General features: G+C 47.8%; 1 protein-coding gene across 1 annotated transcript in view; it reads right to left on the reverse strand.

Moving 5' to 3' along the window:
- HYDIN (HYDIN axonemal central pair apparatus protein) overlaps nt 1-27131 on the reverse strand; it is a 154942-nt gene that overhangs the window by 103256 nt on the left and 24555 nt on the right. Inside the window, exons 8-10 of the mRNA XM_076349217.1 lie at nt 15586-15787; nt 12739-12922; nt 2522-2621 (exon numbers count right to left, since the gene is read on the reverse strand). Of these exons, the coding sequence (XP_076205332.1) occupies nt 2522-2621; nt 12739-12922; nt 15586-15787 (486 nt within the window). The remainder of the gene's footprint in view (nt 1-2521; nt 2622-12738; nt 12923-15585; nt 15788-27131) is intronic.

Consider the following 27131-nt stretch of genomic DNA (forward strand, 5'->3'; position numbering starts at 1 on the left):
AATCCCAAATCCACACCTGGTACTGTAGAGCGAGAATTTGGATCTCGGTAGAAACAATACCTTGGCCCGTCACGCAGGGTGTACAATTTGGCATTGCTGCCTTGTTTTCAAACAAACAGGGGTGTAGGTGGCCCAACAGCACAGGACTTTGACGCCAAAGTCCTTAACTCCTGCTGCTTTCTGACACTCGGTTTCTTGTTCACAGAATGTCCCCGTGTTTTGTGACTGGTTTTGAACGTGATTCTCACCTGACCACGTCAATAAACAGTTTTACATGATGCAGGACAGTTCTGTCACAAGGTAAGGGAGCGATCATCATTTGGGATTTTGCTTCTCCCTGCAAGAGTGGCTTAGAAAGGGGTTTTGCAAGGTGTAACCCCATACAGTTCTGTGTGCGGACAAACCTAAAAATGAATTTTAGGTGTCTGAGGCCCCACCGTGTGCTCCCTTCCAGCACTCAAGAGCCAGGGCTTTATTTGCATGAATAACTAAGAAAGCTCATTTTGAGCCTAAATATTTGCCAAGAGCAAATTTCAAACCACTTCTTAACTGCCAGCTTTGCAAGTCGCCCAGTGCTGATGAGTTCTGTAAATCACCTGATCCAGAAGCATCTGCTAAGCACCTGCAAAAAAAAAAAGTGGAGGCCAGCAAAGGCCCTTTCCAGTGGGGCATGAGATCCAGCTGCACAATTCACAGTGCTGCACTGGGGCAAAGCTTCCAAATATTCCCAGCAAGGAGCAGACACCATCTGCAAACCATCCTCCAAAGGGGTTTGTGACTGGCATGCCAATGCACGAGGAAGGCAGTCACGCTTCTCGGAGGAATCAAGAAGTAAAATTAATTGACTCCCTAGTTAAAGATCATTGTTTTCTTCTTTAAACTCTTTTCGCACCCAGGGACCTTGACTCTGGGACAGTTTCCACCCTGACAATACAGTGGATCAGCTCTGTTTTGTAAAGGATTGGGAGTAGGTGCATAATTTAAATTATCTCCTTGAGGTCCTCTTCCAAGGAGCCAGTGGAAGAGTTAAGTTCTCCCGAAGGCCCATCATGGTCTTTTGAGTGCAGGCTCCTCTTTCTAAACACAGATCATTTGCCCAGCTCTGTTTCCTAAAGCTCCCAGACTGGCTCAAGGGTTGCATGCAAGTAGTTTTCCTATTTCTCTGCAATGAAAAAGCTCTCCTGGCACAACCCCTGGAGGTCCCCGCAGCAAAGTGATGGACACCCCAATCACCAGAGCAAGAGTCCCAGAGCCAGGAGCACGGCACTGAGCAAGGAATCCCTTGGGAGCAACTTTTCAAATCATTCCTTTCCTTCCACAGCTCTAACAACTACAGCTGGTGGGCAGGAAGACAGTTTGTTAACACAAGCCCTGTGTAATTACCGTAGGTGGCATTTGCCAAGTAAACCCTGTGCAATTACTGTATAAATAAAAAGCTGTTTCATGACATTTGTATCTGTCAGCTTGGAGCAGTAAGGAAAGCAACAAAGCAGCTGGGTTAGTGATTTCAGCACCCTCCAGATCAGGAGCCTGGCTGCTGGAGGACCACAGGTCTTGCACCTCTTCCTCTTAGATGGGGAAAACCATAACGTTCCCTGAATGGAAATCTGACAGCTCTCTCCCACTGTTGGAAGACACCTTAAGCAGCACCATGCAGAGACACGGAGGAAGGACAAGGTAACCTGAACCACGCAGCTTGCTGCAAGCACTCCCTGCCCCGTGCTAGCACAGCAAAGCCATCACCTCTGTAAGGGCAAAGATGGTATATAACTTGGGTGGCTCAACGATAACCGCTCCCAGAAAAAGACTTGACAGCACTTCTGTAAGACAGGGTGAGCATAAAGCTTGTCTAGCAGACTGCTCCGAGTCTGATTTCCAGGGAGGGTGTTCACCCTGCTGAGTACAGCAAGCCCTCTGCAACGCTACCTGTATGCACCATAGACTAGGAGCCCCAGGGTGACAATTCCCACGCAGGGAGAAAAGCATGTGTTGGCCAGAGGCGGTCCTTTCGCAGACACCCCGCGCTCAGGAGGGCTCAGCCACCTAAGGTCTGGCAGCGTCTGGGTAGCAGGAGGTGATCCAGGGTCTGGGAGCACGTTTGGAACTCTGCTCGTACCACCTCGGGAATCTGATGATGCAACCATGTAATAAAGACTCACCTTGGAGGTAAACGGTCTACAGGGACTTAGTGCTCGTCCACTAAAGCTGTTCTGCTGTGTGGCTCTTTGGCCTTCACAGACACCTCCCAGCAGAACAAATACTGGCAAACCCATGACACGAAAGCTTATCCCTTCACTGCCTTGGTTGTTCTGGGATCAGTGATCCAAGGTTGTAGCCAGGCATCCTGAGGGCTGGCCTTGGACAGGAGACCGCCTGGAAACCACAGGGACAGCGGGCATGTGCCAGCACCGCCCTGCTGACCACTGACCCTTCCTAGCAATTACACGAGAAGAGAGTGGGCTGGTTCTGTTAGTGCCTCACCTTCACCGTGGGTAACAGAAGCAGGAGAAAGGAGCTGTACCTGAGATGTCGCAGTAGACCGTTTGTTGATAGACTCTGGCTTCTCGGGGTTTAAAGATCACATTAATTTCAGCTGAAGAATTTGGCCAGACATCTCCCTCCTAAAACAGAAGCAGGCAGCAAACCATTTATCTTCAAACATTACATTCCTTGTTTTCAACCACAGCCCTGTAGCCTATATTTAGAGCATCAATGAAGAGCAAGGAGCAAGTAACACTTATCAACAAAATTTATAAGAGTTTGGAAGCAGCTGCAAAAAACCCTTACCTTTACTGGCACCTGGTAGAGGCATTTTGTTAAATTAGGGCTACAATGAAGCAACCAAACTGGCTCCCACTCCAGCGAATCAAGCAGGATTTCTTCAGAGGCACCAGCCAGTCTAAGGAAAAGGTACCTCTCTTCTGCAAACCTTCCTGTATATCCCGGTATCACTATGGCTACGTGAACACTTCTGCTCAGATCAGAAGAGATTTAGAAAATCAAATGGATTTTTGCATTCTTAGTTACAAAGGTGCTGCCTCTTATACCCTTCACCTGTACGTGTATTTAAGTATATAATGTACTCCAGCGAGTCGGAGCACTCGGCACCTAGCGGAACAAGCCCTCCTGCCTGGGGATCGATGAAGAACAGACCCTTGTTGATGGCTGCTTCTGCCCCGTGCCGTGAGCAGTCAGCCAGCACGTAGGTTACAAAAGATCTGAGAATGAAACTGAGAATTGGATGTGTCTTGTTTACCTCTGCAAGGTACATACACTCCTGTTTCCCTGAACACAGGCTCAAACAATGCGATTTGCTTACAGCTTCATACCTCTTTCAACCAAAAATCAAGTAAAATAGCTCTTCTCCTTGTCATGCTCAGAGATTTAAGTCTGGGCCATGCTACCAGTGCTTCTGCAACTGTCTGCTGCTTCCTTGGGGTCTTCTCTCCCAAAGAGTCCTGGCACTGGCGCTCAGTCCCAGGGAGGCCTGTCGCTCATTTTTGGAGGCATCCCTGGTTTGTAAAGGCTCTCACTCACTTCTTGCAACTGGTTTAAACAAAGGCACCACTTACATCCCCTCAGCCCCTACCATTACAAATGTCTCTTCGTGCATTTGTTGACAGAAATATATGCACATCTGACAACTGTAATAATAGTCTACAAGGAACGAAAAATTTAGCTTATAGAAGGAGAAGAAAAGAACAGAGTTATTTTTCTATCAACAAAGTGAGGCTTTGATTCTGCTTGCTGCTGGATATCCTCAGTACTTTGTCCAGAAGAGTCTTGAACTGACTGGAGCCTCCGGCACTCCTGCAGCATAAATATTAAATAACTATAATGCTTCCCATCGACTCAGCACTTATAGCTCAAAGGACAGTCCCCGCAAAAATTAAAGAGCTGTGACATGGTGAGTTATTGGGCTGCAGCTGCAAATAATTCTCTAATGCACAGTCTGCTCAGAGTCAACAGAACAGAGGGAAGAACAGGCGGAGAAAATTGTTTTGAACACCAACAAACCATCATCACCACAATAATAAGAAAAGGGAAGTCTGAAAAGCATAAAGTCACTTGGATTCCTCTCAAAACCTAGAGCAAACACATTTGCCAGATCAAATGTACTTCGTGTTTCTAGCTAGCAAGCACCTGGATGAAGATGAAGCGTTATTATATGACAACATACTTGCTTGAGGAAGCAAAGTGGGGACATCAGCCTGCAACCCACAGTCAGCGTGCTAGATACCAGAGCCTTTGGGTCCCGTAGGGATGCTGCACGGGCTGAGCATCTACAGGGTTATCTCGGATTTGCAGGAATAAAAGCATTCGGGGTGCTCCGAACAACAGCAGCTCTGCTATGATGGTTCTGGAGTTACATCCAGTTGGCGGCCGGTCACGAGCGGTGTTCCCCAGGGCTCAAGTTTTGGGGCCGGTCTTGTTTAATAACTTTATCAATGACCTGGATGAGGGGATTGAGTGCACCCTCAGTCAGTTGGCAGATGACACCAAGTTGGGCGGGAGTGTTGATCTGCTCAAGGGTAGGAAGGCTCTGCAGAGGGACCTGGACAGGCTGGATCGATGGGCCCAGGCCAACTGTATGAGGTTCAACAAGGCCAAGTGCCGGGTCCTGCACTTCGGCCACAGCAACCCCATGCAGCGCTACAGGCTTGGGGAAGAGTGGCTGGAAAGCTGCCTGGCGGAAAAGAACCTGGGGGTGCTGGTCGACAGCCGGCTGAACATGAGCCGGCAGTGTGCCCAGGCGGCCAAGAAGGCCAATGGCATCCTGGCCTGTATCAGAAATAGTGTGGCCAGCAGGAGTAGGGAAGCGATCGTGCCCCTGTACTCGGCACTGGTGAGGCCGCACCTCGAACGCTGTGTTCAGTTTTGGGCCCCTCACTACAAGAAGGACGTTGAGGTGCTGGAGCGTGTCCAGAGAAGGGCAACGAGGCTGGTGAGGGGTCTGGAGAACAAGTCTGATGAGGAGCGGCTGAGGGAACTGGGGTTGTTTAGCCTGGAGAAGAGGAGGCTGAGGGGAGACCTCATCGCTCTCTACAACTCCCTGAAAGGAGGTTGTAGCGAGGTGGGGGTCGGTCTCTTCTCCCAAGTAACAAGCGATAGGACGAGAGGAAATGGCCTCAAGTTGCGCCAGGGGAGGTTTAGATTGGACGTGAGGAAAAATGTCTTTACTGAAAGAGTGGTGAAACATTGGAAGAGGCTGCCCAGGGAAGCGGTTGAGTCCCCATCCCTGGAGGTATTTAAAAGACGAGTAGATGAGGCACTCAGGGACATGACTTAGTGGGTGGTGGTGTTGGGTCTATGGTTGGACTCGATGATCTTAGAGGTCTTTTCCAACCTCAATGATTCTATGATTCTATGATGCCTGGAGCTTGCCTAAGCCAAGCCACTGAGAAAAAAAACACTCGGATGATAGACTTCCCTGGCTTGGCTAATTAGAGTCTAACAACTCACCAGTGCTCATCACCCAGCTGCTCGCTGTGTGTTTAACAGGCTGAATTCAGTGGTCTCACCCCGGGCAGACCATCCCTGGGGAGGGGGGGGGGGGGATGCACCAGGCAGCTGCTTGCATTTGCTTCAAGCCCCAATGGCTGTAGCTGAACACACATCTCAGCTCACCGGCGTTCTGCGCTTCTCCTTAAAGGGTGCTGCATGGGATGAGCTGCCCAGCGGTACCGTTTCATCTGCCAGCTGCTGTGATCCTCTGCCCAGAGAGCTGCAGAGACCCCTCGTTCAGTTCCCGCACGGCAAACGGTGCCTTGCCAGCCTTACCAGCACCATCAGCTACGCAAACGCTCGCTGCTGCTATGCTGAGAGTGGTGGTGATGCTTGAGGTCTTCATCTTATAGCGGGGCATAAAGCAGGGGAGGATAGCACATCCTGAGCCTTAAAACCAAAACACAGGGGTGCAGTAAAAAGGAGGGGAGTTCAGCAACAAGTGGGAGTGAAAAGAGCCCAATTTCAGAACGGCCGCTCAGATGACTCCAAGGGAAAGTCTCCATTTGCTCCGTAGAGCCCCACACACCAGACAGCAAACAGGGGAGAAGGTATTTGAACGAGACAGGACAGGACCAGCGAGACTGAGGGTGAAAACTGATGCCAGGATTTGACCGTAGTTCTGCAATCAGGCTTACGAGGGCTGTGCACAGCCGGATTACCAGGGGCACACAGCTCAGAGTTTGTGCGGGCTGGCAGACAGATGATGCCTACCATAAACTGAGCACCCGATTTGCTGGGACTGCGATTCCTTGAAAAACTTTGGGATCTATCCGAAAAAGCAGAGTGAGATTTTCATACCATGTCGCCATTCAATACATCACTGGCTGCTCTAAAGCAGAGTTTGTACGACCAAGAATGAGGTCTCATAGAGCCAAATCATTCCTGGGAAACTCAGAGAGCATCTCTCCTGCCACCAAGGCCAGAAAACAAACTCCTTTGAGCCCAGTGCAGCAGTATCAGTCTTTCAGGTCAGCTGTCTAACAAAGTACTGTTTTGCTGCTCGCTTCTGCTGGATCGCAGGCTGATGGCACTCACCGGTCTATTTTATGTGCCGCAATCAGATATATTGGCCCTGTGGACACTTTGGGACGGTTTGGTTATTACTCGGAGGTTGACAGAGGCAATGCATCTCCCGTTAATGGAAGCAAGTGTAATACAATTCATAAGCAAAAACGAAGCTAAGCAGGAAAGGAAGAAAGTTAAAGAGAACCATCGGCCTGATGAATATGTATCTGCTAACAACAACGCACTTTTCTAGCTGAGCGAGTTTAGCTGACTTTGGGATTCGATGAACTCCAAGGCCAGCACATCTGTGACAGACATATAATCGACACGGTGATCTTACCCGGCTGTTTTGGAGCACAGTAACAGCAATATATCAAGGAGGCAGGGATAGGGACAGACTTGACAGGGCAGGGAACCTAGGAAGGCGGTGCAGAGCCAGAAGGCTGGGACAAGACGGGGAAGTGGTTCAGAAACAGCACGTGCTTGATGCTCACGACAGCTCTGTCTTGCTACGAGCTGTACCCAAATCAGCTATTCTGATCTGGTCACTGCCAGTTGAGCTTTGGGTGAACAGAACTAGGATGGCAAACCTACCTGTTCCCCCACTGAGCTCTGGCAGCCAGACAGACTGATGCTCTGCATGCCTGAGCCCCTAACGTGACTTGCACAGCAACGATCCCAACTGCAGCGGTGAATACACACAGGGAGACATTGTGACTACAGCAGGGAGGAGGTAACAGAAAGAGAACTTCAAAAAGAAAATATTTCAGTAAATTCCACTTCCCCATTTTACAGCACACAGAAACTGAGGCACAGCAAGGCTTTCAGCCACTGCAGAGTCCACGCAGGCTACTGCGGTACTTCCAATGCTCCTCTCAGGGCAGGGAAAACCTTCCAGGAGCTCCTCTGGCAGGGCAGCACCGTTAGCCCCAGTTTCTCCAAGGAGGTCCCAAAGTACAGAGGGAATAAGGGCTGAATCTTCAGGGCCTGAATGCCCTCAAGCGTTCAAGAGAGATGTGGGAGTATTCACACTATATAAACTTTATATATCTAACTTGGATCATCTACAGGGAGCCTCAGGCTACAAAGCCTACATCCCCTTGAATGCAGAAGCTGAACTGCCCAGGTTCTCCACCAACCCGGGACACCCGAGTTCTGTGTCAAAGGCAGGCAATGAGGATACCCCTCCTCCCCAGCGTAACGTAAAAACCCTTCATAGTCCTCACACCACACCAGTGGTGTCCTAGCCCCAGGAGTGCATGGCTACGTGCTATCTCATAGTCCAGAGAGCAGCCTCTGTACATGCCCTGGGCTCTCTGCAGACACTGAACTCGATACCAAGAGCTGCCCCTTGGAAGAATCCCTTCTGGTCTTTGCGGCTTTGGATTAACCTGGTTTGGGATAAGAATGCCCCCACTTATCCTGTTCTCAGGGGACACTGCCTCTTGCCACGAAACTGCCTTGTGCAATATCAAGTCTGCTTCAACATCCTTTCTCTCTCTCCACCATGGGACCTGTCCCCACTCAACTCTTGTCCCCACGTAACCCCTGCCCCCAGTAGCCCATACACATCTGTAATAGGCACCAGGTAGCTGGACCCTGGCAGAGCCAGCAGCAATACCCTGTCTCCCGACGGGTGCCAGGGCTTGCACCCAGCAGGATGTCTCGGATCAGCTCCTGGAGAGAAAACCGTGCCTGCCTTCATCTTTGCAGGAAAAATTTGGAAACTAGCTCACAAATGAAGGCAAGGCCCCATCAGAGAGCTGGCTACCCCAGCCGGGACTCACTGTCCAAGGCTCCTTCTGCCCTCTGCTTACAGACAAGTGGGCAGAGAATGCAGGAGAGCAATATCAGGGCTTTGCAATCTGCTCTGGCTGCCTGCTGGTCTCCACGTGGGATATGAGACATTGCTGATGACAGAAAACCCTAGTTGTTCTGGCCTCCCCCATTCCTGCATCACTGTTGCTGTCAGAAGGGGAACCGGAGCTGGGTCAGTGCCTGCATGGCATTTGTCTGACATGAGAATTTGATCCTGGCCCAAGACAAGCCAAACTGAACATCAAAACGGTGAATTTCCACTGCACTGAAAAAATACAGCTTCAGCAAGAACCTGGGAGAACACCGCAAGTGTACATCTCCAAACGACGAGGGAGTAGAAACGAGTCCCTGCAGGCATTACTCAGAGTGGCTGGGTCCCTGGTGGGATGATTTGCTCAATACCGCCGAGATCACAGTGACTGCTGCAGTGTTGCTGGGGTCTCTCTGTATACTGTACAATTAACCAGTGCGGGAGGGAGCCTAGAGCTTTGGGCCGATGTCATTTCTTCTTTTACAACCTAAAGAGATGAGGGTGCAGCACACAAACCCCCCTTGCCGGGGACTGATGTCTTGCCATGCTCCACGAAACCACTCAGTGATGCACCAAGATCCTGACAAGGGACATATCTCCCTACATGTGAGGAGCTGCTGGAGCCCGAGGCACAGTCAGATGAGACTCCTCTAAGGCACCAGAGGAAACAAGCCTACGGACTAGCAATAAAACCCATCCTTTTATACACATCAGCACAGCTCTCTAGAACAATCCTAATGCAGCATTATTACTGGAGCCTCGCACTCATATCCTCGCTCCCAAGAAAACCTGCACCAGCAGTTAATAGACTCAGTCTCTTGAGCTCTTGATATGAAATCGCCATTCGCGGGATTCAATGTATTTGGGTGGAAACTTTTGGCAGTACGTCCACAGATAGCTTCCCTGTATTGTCAGCGAAGCGATAAGCCAGACCATTTGACTCCAAAGGTGGAGGGCAAGAAGAAATAATCTGTTACACTTTATTCTACTATTCCATGACTAAAACAAATTCTGCAAAGACATAACTATTCTGGGAAGTTTCTGTCATTTCTCCCTTCATTACTGCTGTATGTCAGACTATAAAACTAGAAAATATTGTGAGTTATTTCTCCTAGGAAATTAAAATAGGCTGTTGAAGAAGTTCCTCACATTCCTGCTACCCCATGGGGAAAAAAGAACTGCTGGTTAAAAGGATATGCTTCATTACGCACCCTTGCAGGCTACTGCTACATGCGCATGAGCCTCGGGAGACCTCCGGAGCCAGAGGTCTGCTTGGGCTAGCATGTTCTCTATAGGACGGCAGTTGAGTCACAGCATGGAAAACTACCGTGGATGCTAACCAGGACAGAAATAAAACTATGCAGCGCTGTGAACATAATATTGCAACACTTCTGGCTTAATGACAGACAGGCTGCGACTGGCTGGTGGCATAAAATATAGACGGTGGATGTATGATGGTGCAGCACAAAAACTCCAGCTGTTGTACCCTGGCTTTGCTACAGCGTAGAGCAATATGACATGGGAGGGGATAGCACACCATGACTCACAGCTACAGAAGTGATCTCTGTGCAAGAGCCCAGCCGTAAATACTTGCAGATCCTACTTTCCTCTCCCTCAGCCACTAAATAATGAGAATCTGCTAGATCTCCACTGGCCTGAAAAAGAAAAAGCCGGTCTTGAAAAGCTGGGCACCACCAACTGTTAGCCAAATCCCCTACTTTGTTTTGCAGAGGGGGAAGGCGAACCACGGAAAGGAAATCACTGCTCAAAGCAGACAGAAAACCAAAGACAGAGCTGGCAACAGAAGGACCGAAATGACACCCAAAGTGCACCCTGCTAGTTCAGGGCACTTAGGAGAAAGGCAGTGCCAAAGCTAACATCTGCCTTTTTCCATAAATAACTGAACCCACAGCGAGCTGCGAGACGGACCGTAGCTCCCACTGGAGATGGTGCCTTCTGCCAAAACCTGAAGTGCTCTGTAGTAACTTCTCATTTGGATGGGGACCAGCTTGGTTCCCCAGTTGAGGTGGAGATTTGCAGGAACAAACAACACTGTTACCTCCTGGCCCAGCCTCTGGATCAACAACAGTAGCTGCTTCATAACCTGGATATCTTGAAGACCACCTCCATCGGCTCAGAGTTAACACATGACACCGAGGAGTCACTACCAGGCAATGACAGGACAGTGATGACTTGTCAAGGTCAGTGCAATGGTAACAAATCCTTGTCCTCCCTTTCCTCTGGTTTCCATTTCCAAGGAGTCAGCTCCCACGTGTCTGCAATGTGACTTACAGCTAAGCTGTGGTGGGGAGGATGCAGCAAAAAGCAAGGACTTTGTCCTTTGGTAGCCACCTGGGCTTCTATCACAGCTGCTTCTGCTGACATATCATGCATATTTGCAAAAATAAATTAAACCAAATTTGAGATGCGCCAGAAAGTCAGAGTTGCATAACAGCTTGTTTCCCACAGGCTTGGACGGCTGCTCAGAACGTTCATGGTCACATGGTAACTCCAAAATCACTGCCTCCTCTTTTTTGTTATTATTTTCATCAGCGAGTTAACCCTACACAGACTGAAGTGACCTGCTGCAGCTTCTACAGGCAGCAACATCTGAAAATACCGGCAGCTAACGGTCCACTGACACAGCAAAGCTTCTGCACAAACCCTGCAAAGCCACCCTGCCCAGAAAGCGTTTCCAAGACTACTATACCTCCATCAGCTTCCTGACCTCTGGAAGCAATTGCTTCCTCCAGTCCCTGTTACAAGGGTTTGAATATTTCTATAGGGTGCTCTCGGACATCACGGGTGATAGGTAGGAAGAAAGCAGCCACTTTTGGCCCGAAGGTCTGTGAAGGAGCAAGGTCCCAGCTTTGGGGTCCTCGCCAGCAGATTTACAAGGCAGCGCAAGAAGGGTCTCTGTCACAGCTAAAGGTTACGGGGCCATCACCGGAAAGAAGGATATGAAAGTCAGTGGCAGTGGATTTTTAGATTATAAATTTGATAAAGAGGAGAAAATACTATCATTTCAGGTAAAGACACCCATATGTCAGGGGGAGAAGACAGACATGAGCAAAACTCTGAATGTGAAACTGATTGATCCATAAATAATGGAAATGAAAAAATTGATAATGCTGGCCAAGACAGAAGGGGAGAGACTCATGTAGTAGCCCACTTATATTGGGTCCTAGAGCAAACAGTGGAACATTAACAGCCATTTAGGAAAGGTTTCCACTCAAGACTTGAGGACAGGCTACACTTCATGTCTGTACATCGTTACGTGGAGTATCAGGACTCAGTACTGTGGGCAGCCAGAGTTCTGGACCTCACCTTAATGCACTTCAGGAGCTCAAGGGCGGGTTAAGCTAGTTGTGGAGACATAGTCCAACCGTAACGAAGCAGGGGCCCTGGCACACACTCCAAACTCAGCTCTAATGCATGGCAGGATGCTCTTAATGCTCAGCTGATCAGCTCCCACTCTCTACAATATTCCTACTGCTCTGACACAATCTCTTGGTCACACCACGCTGCTGTCAGCTACAGTGGTGTGAAACTGCAGTTGTGCTGACATTGGTGGCTCTCAGCCTTATATGAGCTATAGGAGTAACCAAGAAGAGAACATGATCCCCTTCCTTGGAAAAAAAAAAAAATACTAGTTTCACCTATTTTACAAAAAAGAAGAGGTTGGGCTTATTCTAGGGTTTACTCCAAGATAAGAAGGGATTTTGCACTGCTCAGACAGCAGGCATTCTTCGTCTCAGATGATACAAATACTCAGAATCAGAGCTCTGGTTGATTGAAGGACATGGGGTTTTGCTTGTGTAACCAGAAAAGCAAAAAAATTTCTGTACCTATGTGCAATACAACTCAAAAAGCCCATTTAAACCTGCCAGTCTTGTGTCCAGGCTGACAGGTGACACTGGAAGGGAGATTCAGATGTGGTATAAGTCCAGGTTATATGAAGAGACTGATATTTCCATGATTAAACTTGGGCTGAATTTGGCCTCCTTTCCACAGAGCACCATTTCATTCTTCAGGTCAATATGTGAACTGACAGTGCTCCAATATCCTTTGTTAACCCCCCTACGGTATGTGTAAGCTGTGCCTTTACGTACAATAATCGACACCTCTGAACACTGTAAGGACACTTATTTATAGCCCTTGCAGTAGCTCAGCTTTAGGCAGGCTCTCGCTGCCTGTCAGGAGCCTGCAGTTCAGAAATGCTTTTTGCAACAAGCTCTCCCAGCCTCACTAGAAAGCTGATGTTTTCTCTCTTTACACATCAAGCCGGCTGACGCCGGGATCTGCCAAGTGACCTCAATTCAGGGAGGAAGCGGAGGAGGAGGAGGAGGAGGAGGAGGTTCTCAGCTATCACTTACCACAGGCTCAATGGTGAAGATATCATCAGAGAAAAGCATGGAGTCTCCTTGCACCTTTGCCCTCTGGTTCTGGAAGGTGCGGGAGAGAAGGGAAAGGCGTTCTCGGAGAGTGGGGTCCACCGTGCACTCCTTGAGAAAATAATCCATCTCGTCCTCTTCCTGCCTCTGCAGCCTGCGACACAGCCTGCAGCCATGGGGAGAGACAAACCAAGCAGATAATTTAATATGGAACATATTTGCAGAGACTGTTGTTTAAGTGCAGGGGCAGCAGCGCGCTCGGGGAGGAACAGCAGCAGCTCAGCAAGGGGCTGACCCCGAGCCACGGGGTCCCAGATTATCACTTGTTGTTCGCTGGCATGGCAGGTAGTTTTACTCCATGCTTATAAGCTAAGAAGAGGTTTTCTGAAAGCTAGCGGCCCCTCAAGAGAGCGACCTGGCTCAAAGCCACCGCCACAACTGATGGAGACCCCACCAACAACCTCAAATGGCTTTTCCTACCATAGAGCTGCTCGTGGAAGGCAGATAAAGATCAAGGAGCACCCACTGCGGTGCTTCACTGGGAAGGGGAGAAGCAGCTGGGTGTCAGCTGCAGGTTACTAGCATCACTCTTTTTTCTTCCCTTTTGGACCTGCAGGGATAAGCAAACAATATCTGCTCTCTGTTCCCTATACTGCCTTCCGCCAGAGGATCCCAGAGCGCTTTAAAAGCAAACTAATAAATTCAGGCATCATGTCACCTCAGTGAAATTAATGGGTTTATATGCATGAAAACAGAGGCCCTGAGAGAGGAAGGGACTTTGTCTAGCATCACCCAATAAAGAAGTCGGGACCAGCACCTCTGAATCCAAACCCTTAAGCCTAACCTTGAACCACCTTATCTTTTTCCTTTTTGGCCTTCTCTGCAGAGCTTTGACACAGTTAATCTCTCCTTTACTTGGTAGTTGTAGCAGAAATCATTCTAGTGTTTAAAGATCACAACCAAGAGACGAGAAGGGAGCACTGCTACAGAGCACTTGGTTCCTAGCTGGCATATTGCTGTCCCCCCTTCACACTCCAGTCCCCTGGCCATGAAGAACCAGCAGGTGACAACTCGGGGGGGATGAGTAGAAGGCTCCATATGCAGCAAATCGAGGCAATGTAGTATTAAACAGGATAGCAATCACCACCCAGCCGAATTCAAATACAATTAGAAAGGAAATACAGTCATGGACGTTACTAGCTGCACACAGACAGAGCCTCGGGCAAATGCTGTCTCACCAGCGCCAAAAATACTTGCTTTGGCTAGCTCCCCATGGAGCGCAATAGGAAATCTTTCTCCATGGCTGACCTACAATGCTGTGCGGTAGGGGGGCTTCCAGCCACTGAGATGAGCAACCCTCAACTCAACCTCCATCAACAGACAATAATTCCACCATTACATCCCAGAAAATCCTGCAGGAAGGAGACAGAGCAAACCCCTGGACAGACCTTCTAACAATTCAGGTCTTTTTGGGTCACATCCCAGCGCAGGGTCCTTTCATTGCCTTCTCCCATGAAAAATTCCTCCCTGCTCCAAGACCTCAAAAGCTTCTCTGACAGCAGGACAGCGGCCTTGGAGCTATAACCATCCCTAAGTTTGCAAGTAAGGAAGAACAAAATGTCCTGATCGGTGTCTAGGACACAAACTGGCACGAGATCAAATGTAATTGGAAAAAAATCAGGTTGAAGTCTACTGCGGGGAAACCTGGTTGCTTCTGAGGGGAAAGAGGCTCACTCAGGGTCCAGTCTGAGACAGGCAGGTGGGAAGAGATGGTAAAGGAATGGTCCAGGGAAGTACCAAGAGAAGGTCATGAGATTTTCTTTTAACACACTGAGCTTGCACAGAAGTCATACACTGTATAATTAAAAATAGAGAGCGGTGGAAAACTAGTTTTGGCCTTCAAGGCATTTCTGACCTAATTACGTTGAACTTTATTTGCTCATAAGCCCTTAAAAAGTGCTCCAGTTTAAGGCAGTTTCCTGATCAGCTATGGGTTTGGACTAACTACTATATACCTACATCCATCCAAGTCTGAAAAGTCACACAAGGATTCCCTAAATCACCTAAGCTTTTAAGTGTAATTTCCAATTTACCCCCTCCGGGCTCTAAGTGCTGCTGCCTGAAACGGGAATTTCAAAGCTTCACCAGACACCCTTTGAAGATCCTGCCCCATCTCTCACCACCATGAAGACACAGGTTGCTGAAGCCCAAACGCACCTCCAGGTCCTGTGCTGCCCTACCTTCCCTGCAGAACCCTCCACCTCCAAACTCTCCCCAGCCTCTAAGGAACGGCAGAAATACCTCGTTGTGCTGGAAACCAGGACAGTGCAAGGCAATTCAACACCCTACAGCAGGGTGGCCTCAACTTTCTGGGCCGATGAAGCGCTCTACCCTGCACATTGCTGGAAGAGGAGCCTGCCATCTTATCAAAGCTGGAGTGGAAAAAACTGCAGTGACTATCATAATAGTTACATTACCTGCATTAAGTCCCAGGCAACAAGTGCTGACACTTTCCTCAGCCTCATGGACCCTGTGTAGCCCAGGGATCTCTGGACCTCAGTGGTTTGTGCTCCCACAAAACACGAATTTGCTATCCAGTCATTGCAATCGACCTTTCCTCCCCAGAACATCATCCTCAGCTGGAGTATGGGTGGCACTGGAATGGGAAGTGCTGAGCTCCATTACCCTGAAGCTCAGTGACACATGCCCTGACACTGTGGGTGGTTTACTTGTCCTAAAGCATTCAAAAGCACCAAGATCCCTCTGAGGCCATATGTTAGTTTCACCCTTGGGCAGTGTATCTTACTGAAATGAATCTTTCAAACGAACCTCAGCTTCTGCTGATCCTCCTCTTCCTGAGTAACAAAAGCCTTCCACTGGTAGTGGGCTATGATTTCACTTCGATTGTGGATGACCACGGATCTGTGGTTTGACAGCGTGAGGTAAGTCTTCTCAACTGTCAAGGAGTTCCTGTCTAGCCTGATGTTGACATCTACAGCTGCTCCGTAAAGGCTTGTGTGAATATCTTCACCTGGAACAAAGCAAAGGGGAGTCTTTGCTCAGCTCACTTGCTGATGGAAGTGCAAGGAACAGAGCAAACCACAGGTAACAGAAGAAAAGTGTTACAGCTTTTAGCTGCATTAGCAGTTCCACGGATCAGTACATTTATCACACCCCGATAGCTGCGTGTGCACAGCATGAGGATGTCCTGGACACCACCTTAAGCACCTTATTTCTGGGTGTGTTTGTAAAGCTTTATCCCCAAGGTGACAGTATTTACAGTGAGGTTTTTCAGATGTGCCCAGGTGGCCTTTGGGTTGCCATCCCACTCAGGTCAAAGGGAATTCTGCATCGAAGTCATTCAGGCGACTCTGAGGAGTCCCACCTCAGTCACAGCTTGCCCAGGGTCTCCTGCAGGCACACCACCAGCGTTGTGTCTCTCCTGATCCCTTGCTGCTGACAAGCAAAGATGCCAGGAGGCATGCGGGCAGAAAAGGAAGGTTCAGAGGAACAAGTGAAGTGACAGCCCACGGCAGGATGGGATGCAGAACAGAACTTCACTGTGTTGTAGAAGCAGTGCCCTCACTTGCTGGGGGTTTGTGAAGACAAGTCAATATGAGACTGGTGGGGCATGGCCCACACCAACCTGCCTACTATAGTCCTGCAAGCCCATTTTTTCAGCCTGTATCCTGTTGCCTATGCCTGAGCATGCAAGCCTACACTGAGTATTCCCAAGCTATTCAACTACCAGAGCGAGGACATCTTTGCTTTCCACCTCAGACCGAGCTGAAGAGGAGAGAGCCCCTGGCTGTGCACATCAACTGATTAACGATTGGAGTCTTGCTGGAGCACCTGCCAGCATTGCACCCTCCAGAACAGACTCCCACCAAAGGCTCCCTCATTTCCAGAGCTTTCAAACCTTCATTCTTCCCAACCAAGTAACTCCTGGGAGTCAACTGAGCTCAAACTTCAGTACCAAGCCCACTCTTCCTGTTGTGGGCGAGTGTTTCCCAGGTGAGATGCAAACAGTGAACGTCAGACATGCTCTCTAGAAACGGCATTTCTATGGAGTGACGCTTAAAGCCTCAGAGCCAGCCCCAACCGACAAGTGCAGCAACCCGGCCATATCCTGGAGAGCATCCCTCTGCAAAGGCAGAGCCTTCTCCTCACTGCACAGGTTACAGCAAGGCAGCCAGTGGATGGACCTGCCTCTAAAAGGCTACCATGCAACAACACAACTAGAGAGCTGGATGTGTGATGGATGGACTCCTTAAATCCTAAGCCAGGCAACACAGCAGAATCACATTCGTTCTGGGAAGGGAGCTGGGGAATGAAGCAAGACTCACCCTTAAAACAGCAGCTCTCTACAGTCATTCATTCATCTCCACACAGGGAGAATTCAGCCTTTATGCCTGTATAACCCTCAATTTCTTTGCTCTTAAGGGAGTCTGGAGGGGTAGGGATTTGTGGCCAGAGATGAGTTAGATTGCGAGAAAAACAGCAACGTTTCCAATGACTGGACAATCTCCTTCTTATAATGGACAATTAAGCATATAAAAATAATTGAAGTTCAGAAGAGTTACAGAGGCGGGTACGCTTTATAAGCATTACCTTTCCCCTCCACTGAATCCTCGGCATACATTGGCAAGCAGAGGAGCCAGGACCCAAGATGGGAAACACGCACAGTGCTTCGAGCATGCACAACTTGGGTTTATGGAAACACGAGCTCATGCTCTACAATGATCAAGACGACAAACTACTACAAAATAAACACCATGAAAGCTATCATCATCTCACTGTCGAAACCCATGGCCACGTGGGTCTTGAAATATTGGGTATAGTTCTGATCTCAAAAAACAAGCTGAAGCATTTGAAATTAAATAGAGAAGGGCAGAAAATACAATTAGAAGTATGGAGCAGCTTCTATATGAAGACTGAATAGGATTCCTCAACCTAGAAATCATACGGGAGATAAATGGGAGAGGTTTGTAAAAGCATGAATGGCCTGGGAAATGTGAATAAGGAAAAATTTGTCATGATTTGTCATAAAACAGGAACCCGAGGGCCTGAAATAATGTTATTAGTCAGAAATTACACAAAAGTAGTAGTACTTTTCCAGGGAATATTCCTTCCTTTGGAACATGCTGCCATAGGAGGTTGTAGAGGCTAACAGCTATAAATCCAGAGAGCAACTGGACAAATTCTTGGAGGATAAAAACCGTCAGAAGCTATTAAACAACGATGAGAATAAAGCCTCCAGCACAGAAAACTGCTAACTGCAGAGCCCACGGGGGAGAAAAAGCATATGCACTGCCTGTTTGTACATGCTTTGCTAAACATCCCCTATTGCTGCTCTCCTGGACAGGAGCTGGGGACGCAGCCACCCTTATGCTCCTGGCTGCAAGCACCGAGGACTCTTTTGAAGGCTGGAGGGTTTGCCAGAGCACCTTCTACCACAATGAGAAGTATTTGGCATCGTGCTGAATGTATAAACCCAGAAATCGCTCGGTACAGTAGAGCATGCACAGATGCCAGCGAGTCAGGAGGAAGCCGCAGATCTGTCTGCCAGGCAGATGAACTGACACGGAGAGCAGAGCTGTCAGGGTTGGCCAAGGGCAGCTGCAGACTTCATGTCTTGGGTGCCAAATTAGATGTGACATTTCATTTAAGACTCTTGGGTTGTTTAATACATAAGTTTAAAAAAAATAAATCTCTGTACTGTAACAGCGATGTAGCATTAGGCATTGCACTTGACGGGGTAATGTCCATGGCGTGTAGTTTGGGATGCTTTGCTGCCATGAAAGCACGTTTACTGACTTTAGATGTATCTGCCCTATCATTATTTACACAACACGATCTTATTACAGGCTGTCAATTCTCGCATTCGTACATGCTTTTGATACATTTCCTACAGACGGCAGGACACAGCTCTCACTCTGCAACCCAAACGAAGCAATGCCTGAACTTGAAATTAAAAGCTAGACTAAAAGCTAGCTTTTTTTTTTTATACAGCAGTAGAGCAGATGCTTTGGGTTGTGCACTCCTGAACGATGCTCTTTGACACAGCAGAAACACCGCTGTGTTTTATTCCAGCATCCATCTGCATGACTATGGACACAGGTATCTTGGCACATCATAACTTTTCAGTATCTTGAAGTAAGAAATCTAGCATTGGGTCATCCTCTGTGGGGCCTGTTGTGCAGGAAAAAAAAGAAAAAGAAGGAATTTACAGAAGAGCTAAAACATCTTTCTGAATTCTTCTAGCACTACATGATCATCCTGGTGCAAGAGGGAATAGTTTTCAGAGCAGTACAAATTGTTCTTAAATAGAAAGACAAATTTTATTTAGCCTGAAAGTATAGCTCAATGAATGGATGAGCAAACCCTTGAGCAAGATTTCAAAACAAATTTCAGGTTTTATGAAGAACGCTTTCCTAGTATTCACCAGCTAGCACTTTCCTTCATTGATTACTGCTCTAAACATTAGGAAGCTGGTAGGCAGATTGATTAGACTGAATAGAAACAAAACAGCACCCTGCTGCACCTCGTCTTCACTGAGACATATTCTTCCTTTACCCCTGTCACTCCCTCTTTGCTGAATTTGGATTTTAAATCTTTTTAGGAGCGCATGACAGTCAAATTTGGAGTATTTGGGTAGCATGGAAAGCAAGTTTAATTTCATTTGTCAGAAGACTGTGCCTTGCTCTCATCTCTTCTATGAACGCAGCTGAAGAGAGACAGGTCCTGCTGCTTTTTCACTGAAAATACAAGCAAGCGATGAAAGTAGAGCTCTTCACTCAGAAGGGTGTTATTGTACCTCCATACCAATCTGCAATAAGTAATTCTTTTGCTCCTGCTATATCACAGCCAACTGCCTCACCGCTGCCGGCATATTCTTGTTTTTCAAACAGCATGCAAAGGACTGCTATTACCACTTCACCACCGGAGAAGCGAGTCACTTCACCAGGCTAAGTGATCTCTGGAAAGCTAGAGAAGTCACCTACAGCTGGATCCAGCCCTCCCCACCATATGCTTTTTGCTGCGTCTCCCGCAGAGCTACCACTAGATCAGAGTCAGGAGCATTGCCCTGAGCTGTTTGGCTGTCAGGAAGCTAGTGGCATCACCTACAAGGTGCACTGGTCTCCGCCGGCCTGAGAAAGGCCATCTGTCAGCCCCCACGCTTGTATTTCCAGCACTAGAGCAAAACGCAGAGCAGCGACAGTCATTTTTAAGTGTTTCTCCGAGGCAGTGTTCACAAGCTACCTTCAGACACTTAAATCATCGTGTTATTTACTCCAGCCCTAAGAGCAGCTTGTTTATAAACCTCACCACTAAATAACTGCTGCTGCTAACACGGGTGTTTCTAAAGAATCATTCCCAGGCTACAACAAAGCTCGGAGCATCCTAATCATTACTGTTGCCACTGTTATTGCTGTTAATGGCCAGAAGTCCCTGGCACGGCCCAGGCCTCAGCAAAGCACCCACTGAGCCCATGCAGCACACCGCAAGGAGAGGGTCTCGACCCCAAAGACATTGCAAGGAACCGTAAGACAACAGATGGGGATGAACAGGGAGGTGGAAAGCAACGACCAGCCAGCAGTGGTCTATGGAACAGGCTGCAGGCTCTTCAGATGGCTCTCTTGCACATTAAAAGTCATCTCATTGTCAATCAAATCAGCTCCTCGTTGTGCATCCATCTGTAATGGAGCACCCAAAGTATTCCCCGTTACCTTCTCTGCACCGTGCTTAGGAAGATCTGTTTGCCTTGTTATAGGATGAAATACGCCGGCACAGGAATATCTGGGAGCCAGCACGGAGGCTTTGTTCTGCCCAGCGTGAAGGAGCCTCGCAGAATGTATTGAAAAGGACAATGAAACCGTCGGATGATGAAAGACAGCGCTGCCGCATATCCAGGATGCCACGGGCTATTTTTAATCATTATTGCTACTACAGTAATGATACGCTGGGGTACCTGACTGGCTGAAACATTGCTTTTGGCCCACGGGGAAAACAGTGCAGGAACTTTCATTCTGATTGACTGGCAAAGACATGCCCAATATATCACTTAATAAATCAATCACCCTTCAAGCTGCTCTTCTGCTTCTCGGCAGATGCTGATTGATCCACAAGGAAAGGAGGCTAGTGAACGGTCCGTTCTGCCCTGAAACGCATCCAGAGTTAATGACACTTAAGAACATATTAGTGATTTCCACTGATGATAGAGTAGACAAGCTGTGGTCAAGGATGACCTGCAAAGAGATGAAAACCATATTCTTCCAGAAATCTTTCATGTGCTAAAAATGGGATAGGCAGCGTCACATGGAAGTCTTGTTCTGTGCATACCTGGGGATGAACAAAGAACAGCCAAAAGGGGATTTTTAACTTCCAAACGACCCTCCTAGCACACAGACCCCAGTCTGTGCTCATGCAGTCAACGCCGTGGGTTGCTTTAGCAGGGATGTTTTTAGGAGGGGCGTTATGTAGTTGCAGAGCTATAAAGCTGTGCAAAAAACCCTCAAGTACGAATGAAGCACAAACTTAATTCCCCTTCATCTACCCTCAAAGTGATGGACCATCTGTCTTGAAACACAAGGCCCTGGAGAGGGGGGCAAAGGCCATACTCTGTTTGCAAGGAGTAGAACAACCTTATCTAAAACAGTATTAAAAAAAAAATCATTATTGCAAGCAGTTCTAGAAAAGGGGAACAACGACAGGAAACAGTGGTTACTTATTAGCTGTTTTGACACAAACGAACTCGTTGGAGATCAGTTAGACTCACTCAATCTAATTGATTTGGACTATAAAAGCCTATAACCAATCAGTTGTATAAAGTGTTAGTTACCAATCCGCGGTCTGTTGCAGCGCTGCTACTGTTAATATGCGAAGTCAACATATAATTGCACAAACTCCTATTTACACCTTTTTTGCCTACAATATATGCCTCCCTCCACTCACTCGGAAGCAGACATAGGAGGACATAGAAGTACAACCTGCACTCACCACCTGCGACAAGCACGAAGAAAAATCCCTTCGCAAAGTTTTTAAACGCCTTACAGTCCAAGGAAAAGCTAGAGAAACCTCTTATAATAGCTACAGCATCAGAGTCTGGCTTACACGTTAGGTTAACGTGGGAAACAAGATCCTCTTTGTAAACTCGCTGAATAAAATAAGTTTCTAACCACCTGCCAGCACTAAGCACAAACTAAAAAAATGGCATCAGTTAGTGCACTACAGGGAAGCTTTGGAGTCAAATAGGCTGCTGATTAGGAAGCAGAAGATTTCCCCAACTCTTTGCACTTGTAAGAAGCTACTATAAATCTGTCTGGTGTTGAAGGAATGGAGAATTGCATTAAGATGAACTACAGACTTGAATAGCAATGGCACGCAGCAGTGGTCATCAGAAGCTCAGGGTCTGTTGCCATGAATTTAGCTCAATAGTAACTTAACACCACTCACGGTGACACCAGAGCCCCTGTAACACTCGCACAAGACTGAGGTTAAAACCAGAAAATGGTTTTGGTATTCCCACCCTGGTATCCTGCACAACACAGGGATGACTCAGATAAATACCTAACGAGGTAGCGAGTTTGCTCGGGCAAGTATTGAGCCTCCTCCATTCTGGCTGAAGCCAGTACAGATTGAGAGCACTCAGCAACTTGTTTGAGTGATCTCAGGAATGTAAAATGCAACACAACAAGGGCTAAACCTCAGTTAAACCCTGCTGCCTATCCACATCCATCACTGGATTTACAAAGAAGAAGAAAGAGAAGAGAAAAGGCTCGATCTAGAGACTAAATCAATAGGATTTTCATTTCATTTTCAAACAAGTTCCTGGAAGCCACTGATTGCAATGCCAGCCTCGCAAGACAGATGACAAGACCGCTGGTAGAAAGGGGGTTCTTAAAGGAAAGAGAACAGAGCTATGCAAAGGTGGTTGTGTTCTCCAAAGTCTACACAAAAACACAGATGAGTATCACAGCAAGGCAGTGCTTTTCTCAGATGCTTTATCTTTGTGGGTAGCTGAGATATTCAGAGGTGCTGGCACATCCATGCTACAGTCACTTGTTCAGCCTCAAACAGCAGTAAGTCACCAGGGCTGGGATTTAATGAGCTTCCTGCATGCACACAGTCATCACTAACACACCACCAAGCCCTTGCATGGGTGGCCTCATTTACAGAAGTAAGCCAATTCAGCTAAACCCAGCATCAATTTTACCTGAAGAAAGGGATTCAGCATCCCGACACGTTTACATTCCCAGCCAGCAACCCCGTGCTGATCCACGCAAGGGCTGAACGGTCACTAACACAGTTGACAATTCCCCCTGACCCATTTGCAATGCGATGTAGCCTCTACTGCAGTTCATCATCAGTGTGGCCAAGATGCACAGGCTTTGCTTCTCCTGCTGCCAGTCAAGCACACCCAGTCCTGTAGTTACCCATCGTCCTCACCAAACCCAAATGGCTCTAATACATCACGTCAAACTCGCTGTCATTCCATGGGTGACTAAAGAGCTCCACGTCAGCTCCCTAATTAGTCGTTTTTAAATATGCCTTAATTTTTCCAGTGATCTCATGTCTCATTTTCCCCATTTGAGATTAAACGTCAGTGTTTTCTCAAGCTGGCAGTTATCACTCTCGGCTCCAGAGGCTTCTGCTGCTGCAGACCGAGAAGGACAGAGGCATCTCAGGGCAGTGGGTCAGGGCATCCTACGTAGGGTAGAAGACCTAGATCCACCTCTGATACCCTCTTATAACCCTGAGTGTTGCTGCCACACTAAGAACAATTCCCATTCAGTTCTTTGATATCTACCCAGGAAATTTTTTAATTGTTATTTTTGCTTCTTACATTGCCCCAAGGAAATCACATCTATCCTACAAGCATTCCCGCTGGCTCAAAGGAAGGGGAAGATCACAGATCTGCTAATCCCACTCGCTCCAGACACCAATCCGGCTAGCAGCCATAGAGGCAGTTCACACAGGCAAATACCGGTCAACCCAAACCAGACGTCATGATAGCTCTCCGGTGCTCCTAGTGTGCTGCACTGGAGAAACATATTTAGCTGCTCTCCTCTCCTGTACAGGAATAGCCTGAATTTGGCAGAGAGCAGGTTTTGCTCCCCAGGGCTCAGGAGGGGAGACGTTACTTCATCCACTTCCTATGGGGACAGTAACTAACCCAGTGCAGGAAAGCTCAATCTGATTGACAACTACGGAGCTGGAGGCAGACGCTGCCACATCTTCTACCTGCCCTTGAAGTAATTAATCAAGGAGCTGAGGCTGAGCTCTCCCTTCCTTGCCCTGGGTATGCAGAGCCACAAAGGGTGCTCTGAGCCTGGGTCTGTGATCCACAGCAAACAAGCTGATATTTCCTTTAGGAGAGCTCCTGCTCAGGAACTGTCAGCCCTCCCGTAAGTTGTGTAGGAAGTCAAGGGAAAACAGGGTATTAATCTACCAAATACCCAGATGGTTCTTCAGCAGGCTTTTAGCACAAGGCTGGAGGCTTCCAGCGGGACTAAAACTACTGAGAACTATTCCTGAGCCACATGTTACCTCTTCTTCTGGGAAAGCTGCTTTCTGGGGCTCTGCACCAACAGGAGACAGGACAGTAATGGATTAGACGTTCCTGCCTAAGGGCCGGCTCTTCTTGGATATGCCATCTCCTAAAATTCACATATGAGTACTGGCTCTGATCCCTCCCTTCAAAGAGGGTGAGATCCTGCCCCCAGGCTTTTGCTTCTGCATTACAGTCTCACAGAGCCACCAAAGGAAAATGATCTGCGTAATTACTCTTATTACTGACAGCAATAAAAGCATCTCAATATATAGTGTCTGTCAGCCACGCACAAGCTCACTGAGGCTTTGCTAATTACTGAAGTTTCCTGTGCTGACAAAGGGATCCCAAGGGATGCAGCAACTGATGGGAAAAAAACCTGTACAGAGGACTTTCAGCGCTGCACAACAGATCTCCTAGACTACAAACATGTTGTAGCACCTTGCCACAGGGTCCCATGGGCACTGCAGGCACCCACATACAAGCACAGAATCTGGTCTTACACCCTGAAGACCACCCATCATACCATAGTAGGTACTTCTTGGAGACAGGAGCCTAATGAGAGTCAGGATTTAGGGAGCTCTGAGCAGAGAAGCGATTCTCCTTCCACAATTCCCAGCATCTCTCCAGCACCTCCCGTCTCTGGTAGCCTCCTTTACTTGCACGGAGCATCTGCTGTAGATGTTATTGTTTCTGGGTGCTATGGGACTGATGAGTTTGTTTTGCACCTCCGGCACAAGTCTGGGAAGCTGTCCCACACCTCCTTAGCCATGTGTCCCTGAGTAAAGCTCACCCTCCCACGCCAAGCTTCTGCTATACCGTCAGCTTGCAGAGAACGTTATGACTGCAGCAACCTGGGTTCGATGTACAAACAGCAGCACTCAGGGCAACCAGCCTGGGCATCTCTCTTGAGAATTGCTTGAGAGCTAAAAGAATATCTAAGCTTTATGAATACTGACCTGGTTCAAACTAGACTTAACTCCATAAATTTATTTTCCCACATCCACATGGGGTGGGCTAAAAGTCACCTGCAAAGGGCCAAGCTGCCAACCAGACCTTCAAGTAGTCCTGAGTGCAGAACCCTTTCCAAACCAGTATGTGTGCTTGGCATGCAGGCTTCAGAAACCCCTTCTGATACCATCATCTCATGTTAAGGTGATGAACAGGGATGATGAGTAGCCCAGAACATCCCAAGTCACCTTCATTTCAGGACGGGCTGGGATTTTTCACACCCAGACACAGGTGCACGGGGCGAAATGGAGGCATTTGGACATGCAAAGCGCTGAAGGTCAAATTTTCATTGTGCTTTTAGCAGCAAAGACATTTTCTTCACACTCATCTGTAAAGTTTGTAGCAACAGGACTACCAATATATGTACTGTCTATCCAGGGGACAGTACCTACATTCCTAGCCAGGACAGTCTAAAGGATGCACAATTTAAAATCAACCAATTAACAGGCAAAGGGAAAATTGTGACTTATTCACGTTGAATAGCTCCATGTTTGCTTAAGCAATGCTAGGGACAGATTCGACCCAACTTCAGCAAAAATTAAACCAATGCAACATGCACCTGATCCTGTGTAAGTCACACGAACAACAGCGTGATTTATTGAGAACTACTGCCACTTGTGAGCTGAGCCAGTCAATACAGATCCACAGTAAAGCAAGGAAAATGCCTCCCAACATCCTAAACTGCTATTTTGCTCTTAGCTCTTCTGTTTCATAATAAACAGTCTGTTGGTGGCTCTGAAAGAGCAACACAGCTGCTTTTTGTATGCAAGTCACAGGGAGTCTGACTTAGTGCAGGACAAATTAGCCAGGGCTTGCCAGGCGAGGTTGGGTAATATTGTCTGGTGCTCTGCACTACACCTGCAATAAACAGCTTTTAAGACTGATTGATTAAATGTTTTGGTCTCACTTTAGCAATTAATCTCAGCAGCCTTTTACTTATTTGTATGCTTCAAAGCTAGAGAGATAATCCCTTAATTATTCCCTTGCTCTCCTTCTCAATCCATGGTTTATTTAAAAATAACTGCAGTGTTGCACTGACAGGCAGGAATGAATCCTGGGTTCATCTCCCAGGTAGCTGCACATGTTCCGAGGAGGTCATCCATCTCGGAGCCAGCAGATAGTTTGATCCCTGTGGCCTATCCATGCAAATCGTTTTTGCAAAGATTAACCACGGAGGAACCAGGTGTTTCAGTCCCGTAAGAACAAGACTCAGGTTTTCAAAGCAAGCCATGAAGATCCCGGCCCTGATTCTTCTCTTGGTCTTTTCATTCACATAGGATAAACCCCACAGCCCCAACCTCTAGTGTAGTTACCCCTGATTTAGAATCATAGAATCATTACGGTTGGAAAAGACCTCCAAGATCATCGAGTCCAACCGTCAACCCAACACCACCATGCCCACTAAACCATGTCCCTAAGCACCTCATCTACTCGTCTTTTAAATACCTCCAGGGATGGGGACTCCACCACTTCCCTGGGCAGCCTCTTCCAATGTTTCACCACTCTTTCAGTAAAGACATTTTTCCTCACATCCAATCTAAACCTCCCCTGGTGCAACTTGAGGCCATTTCCTCACGTCCTGTCGCTTGTTACTTGGGAGAAGAGACCGACCCCCACCTCGCTACAACCTCCTTTCAGGGGGTTGTAGAGAGCGATGAGGTCTCCCCTCAGCCTCCTTTTCTCCAGGCTAAACAACCCCAGTTCCCTCAGCCGCAAGAGAACCCAGAGAACTCTTACCCCAGAGAAAGATCTAGCCCTCTGAATTTTATCCTATAGATTCTTTATATGCATATAAATGAGGCACTTTTTGGGC

This window comes from Aptenodytes patagonicus, chromosome 11, assembly GCF_965638725.1.
Source record: "Aptenodytes patagonicus chromosome 11, bAptPat1.pri.cur, whole genome shotgun sequence".
Taxonomy (NCBI): domain Eukaryota; kingdom Metazoa; phylum Chordata; class Aves; order Sphenisciformes; family Spheniscidae; genus Aptenodytes; species Aptenodytes patagonicus.